The sequence below is a fragment of the Quercus suber genome, unplaced genomic scaffold (assembly GCF_002906115.3).
Source record: "Quercus suber isolate HL8 unplaced genomic scaffold, Cork oak 2.0 scaffold_128, whole genome shotgun sequence".
Lineage (NCBI taxonomy): Eukaryota > Viridiplantae > Streptophyta > Magnoliopsida > Fagales > Fagaceae > Quercus > Quercus suber.
Window position 1 is genome coordinate 619,180 of NW_027069591.1, and position 3,915 is coordinate 623,094.

The 3,915-nt window shown below is 38.6% G+C and overlaps 1 protein-coding gene across 1 annotated transcript; it reads left to right on the plus strand.

The window, feature by feature from the left end:
• Positions 1–311: 311 nt before the first annotated feature.
• Positions 312–3,691, plus strand: LOC111990548 (trihelix transcription factor DF1-like). Its single transcript, XM_065776108.1, has 2 exons — positions 312–806; positions 1,703–3,691. The coding sequence occupies exons 1-2, from the start codon at positions 502–504 to the stop codon at positions 3,279–3,281; spliced, it is 1,884 nt and encodes a 627-aa protein (XP_065632180.1). The 5' UTR covers positions 312–501; the 3' UTR covers positions 3,282–3,691.
• Positions 3,692–3,915: the final 224 nt, after the last annotated feature.

The window sequence follows — 3,915 nt, forward strand, 5'->3', positions numbered from 1 at the left end:
GAGTAACTTATTTTATCTTTTTCTGTAATGTAATTTATTTTAATCTATGTATGTATGTATCTTTCTGTGCCACTGTTATAATTACAGAGAGAGAGAGAGAGAGAGAGCCCAGGTGGTGATCCCTCCCACTATTCCTTTTTAATCAACTAACACCAATAAAGCAAAAAATTATATATGTAAAAAAAGGACAAAATAAAGATAAAAATAAAAAAGACTGAAGATTCCACGGCTAAAAGAAAAGAAATAATTAATTTATTAAAAAAATTAAAAAAAAGTGAGAAATAAAAAAGAAACAACTCCTTGAGATTGACAAGCAGATCCCACCATAATAAATTAATAAATTCACCATACACTCATCTTCATAAAACCCTCTAAGATTTCACCTTGTTTTGTTGATATTTTTAATTTTATTCTTTTTTCCCCTTAGAACAAACTGTTAATTGGCAGAGAGAGAGAGAGAGAGAGAGAGAGAGAGTCCTCTCTTGTATCACCTATGCTATTATGCTGGCCGGGGATTCAAGTAGCAGTGTGTTAGGGAGCTCTGCAGATGCTGTGGCATCTGTAGCAACTACAAGTGCTCATGATGTTGCTGCTGCTGCTGCTGCTGCTGAGGTTGGTGGTGGGCTTGGTGGATCAACTTCAGGTGAAGATGACAAAGGTAGAGGTGACGAGCTCGGCGACCGCTCTTTTGGCGGAAACCGGTGGCCTCGTCAAGAAACCTTGGCTCTCTTGAAGATAAGGTCAGACATGGACGTCGCTTTTAAGGATGCAAGTGTTAAGGGTCCATTGTGGGAAGATGTTTCCAGGTGAATTTTTAATTTTTCCCTTTTCTTCCTTAATTATAATTTTACAGTAATTTGAACCCTGAACGTCTCTGTTAAAAATATTAAGAATGCTCTTAGTAATTTCACGCCGTTTTTAACCGACTATTCTCTATCTTCCGGCTGAATGAATAGTCTTGGTGTTCATGAGAACAGACTGGAGATCTGTGGATTTTTTTATTTTATTTTTTAAAGTGTTATTTTATTTTTTTGGGGAGTTTTTGTTTTGTACCTCACGGATTATTCTCTTGCGGGCAGTTCACATTTTTCTTGCTTTCTGGATTTAAGGGTTATTGTTTCCAAGTAATTATTTTTCTTTCAGCGAGTTCCCTAGTTTCTTTTCTTGGTTCATTTTGTGGGAATTTAGCATCAACAAAGGAAATTCTTAGTTGTAGAATTAAGATTCTAGGCATATGGAATTCGGGTTTGTTTTCTTTTCAAGCATTTTTCCCCTTTTCCAATATTCCAAAAAGGATATCGGAATTTATATTCAGTCTATAAACATGAGTTAGTTTTCTCATCTCACTTTGTTCACTCTTGTTCAGTTTAGTTCTGGAAAAGTACTAGGAAGAATAATTCTCCCATCTTGAGCTGCTATATAATTTCCATCGGAGACAACAGTGCTTAGTTTATATACCAATTCTTAACTCCTCCAATATGTTTTGTTTCATCCTTCTCTTCTATAACATCTTGTTTTCGTTATGTCATAACTCTTCTTCTCTAATTTTCGTATTAGTCATGTGTTTTTATTTTATGTGGCAATGCTACTTTGTTTTCTTGTTAAAATTAAGATGGGATAGAAACAGAAACTGAGTTTATTTTTTTTATTTTTTAAAAATAATTTTCATGGATTTTTATTTTGTTTTCATTTTCTAAATCAGGAAGCTGGCAGAACTTGGTTATAATCGAAACCCCAAGAAATGCAAGGAGAAATTCGAGAACGTGTACAAGTACCACAAAAGAACCAAAGAAGGTCGTACAGGGAAACCCGATGGAAAAACCTATCGATTTTTCGATCAATTAGAAGCTTTCGAACATCATCCTCAAATTCAATCACCTACACCTCCGAAGCCTCCAACTCCAACAACAATAACAACATTGGCAATGCCATTACCAAACCTTCCAAGTGTTGCTCATCAAGTCACTGTTACATCAGCCACACTACATACTGTGAATGCGTCACAAGGTCAGGCTAACATTGTTACACAACCAGTGATCAATGCTACAACAATTCCTTCATTCCCACCAACAAACCCTACAAACACAATTTTCCCACCACCACCACTACCACAACCACAACCAATAGCAGCAGCAGCAGCAGCAGCAACAACAACAACAAACCCTTCACAACCCACAATTCCGTCCTTCCAAAACATCTCAGCAGATCTTATTTCCAATTCCACTGATTCTTCCTCGACTTCCTCGGACGAACAATTGGAAGACCGGCGTAAGAAAAAGAGGAAATGGAAGGACTTCTTCGAGAGACTAATGAAGGAAGTCATAGAAAAACAAGAAGATTTACAAAAGAGGTTCTTCGATGCCATTGAGAAAAGAGAACGCGACCGAATGGTTCGAGAAGAAGCTTGGAGAGCGCAGGAAATGAAAAGAATCAATAGAGAGCGGGAAATATTAGCCCAAGAAAGATCCATGGCAGCTGCTAAAGATGCAGCAGTAATGGCTTTTTTACAAAAGATATCCGAACAGCAAAATCCGGGTCAACAACCTCAAAACAATCTGCCACCGCCACAGCCAACCGCGACTCAGCCTCAGTCACTGCCAGCTCCACTACCACTGCCGCAGCCAGTGGCACCAGCTCCATCTACCGCGGCGCCACACGCAGTTGTGACAAGTTTGGAAATTCACAAGAATGATAATGGAGAGAACTTCACGCCAACAAGCTCTTCGAGATGGCCTAAAGTGGAGGTTCAAGCTTTGATCAAGCTAAGGACCAGTCTTGATGCTAAGTATCAAGAAAATGGGCCTAAAGGACCTCTATGGGAAGAGATTTCGACCGCAATGAGAAAGCTTGGATACAATCGAAGCTCAAAGAGATGCAAAGAAAAATGGGAGAACATTAATAAGTACTTCAAGAAGGTCAAGGAAAGCAATAAGAAAAGGCCTGAGGATGCAAAGACTTGCCCATATTTTCACCAACTTGATGCTCTATACAGAGAGAAGAACAAGTATGAAATTAGCCCTTCAAGTCAAGTGAAACCCGAAAACAGTAATATGGTGCCATTGATGGTACGGCCTGAGCAGCAATGGCCTCCTCGGCAATCCGACGCCGTCATGGAAGATGTGGAAAGCGAGCCAATGGATCAAAATCAAGAGGAGGATGATGATGATGATGATGATGATGATGATGATGATAAGGATGGAGATGATGAAGAGGAAGATGAGGGTGGTGGTCATTATGAGATAGTGGCTAGTAAACCTTCTTCAATGGGTGCAGCTAGCTAGCTGAGGCTCGCTTGAGTGAGACATCATGACCAAGACTAAGAAAAAGTCCTTTTTCTAATGAATGTGGATCAGGTCGGGTCGGATCGCATGGGACAGCCGGTGGGAAGTGGGTCGGATTCCGGCGTGTGGTGGTGGTGAATTTGGAGATGAAGAACTTCAAGAAAAAAAAAAAACTTATATACGGCAAAAACACATGGGGGAGGGGGTTGTAGCATATAGTCAGTGGGATTATATGTTTTTATTTTATAGATTATTTATTTTTTTGGTTAAATAAATAAGTTAAGAGAGAGAGAGAGAGAGAGAGAGAGGGTTGTTCAGGTTCCACAGAATAAAATAAAAGAGACTTAATGTTGTATTTTTGTTTATGTTTCATCATTCATGGTGGTGTAAGTGTGAGAAATGGTTATTTACTTATCAGTGTTTTTTTTTTGGGTCTATAATTTGGATATTGACTATTAGTTTCAAGATAAATTTCACTAAACAATAGCTGTGAGTTAAAGAGAGAGAGAGAGAGGGAGAGAGGGAGAGAGAAGCATCTTTTCAGTCTTTGTTTTTAATATTTTATTTTTCTATTTAACGGCATCTGGTGGTTTTGCAGAGAAATTCAGAAAACAGTATATGATGGGGTTCAGAT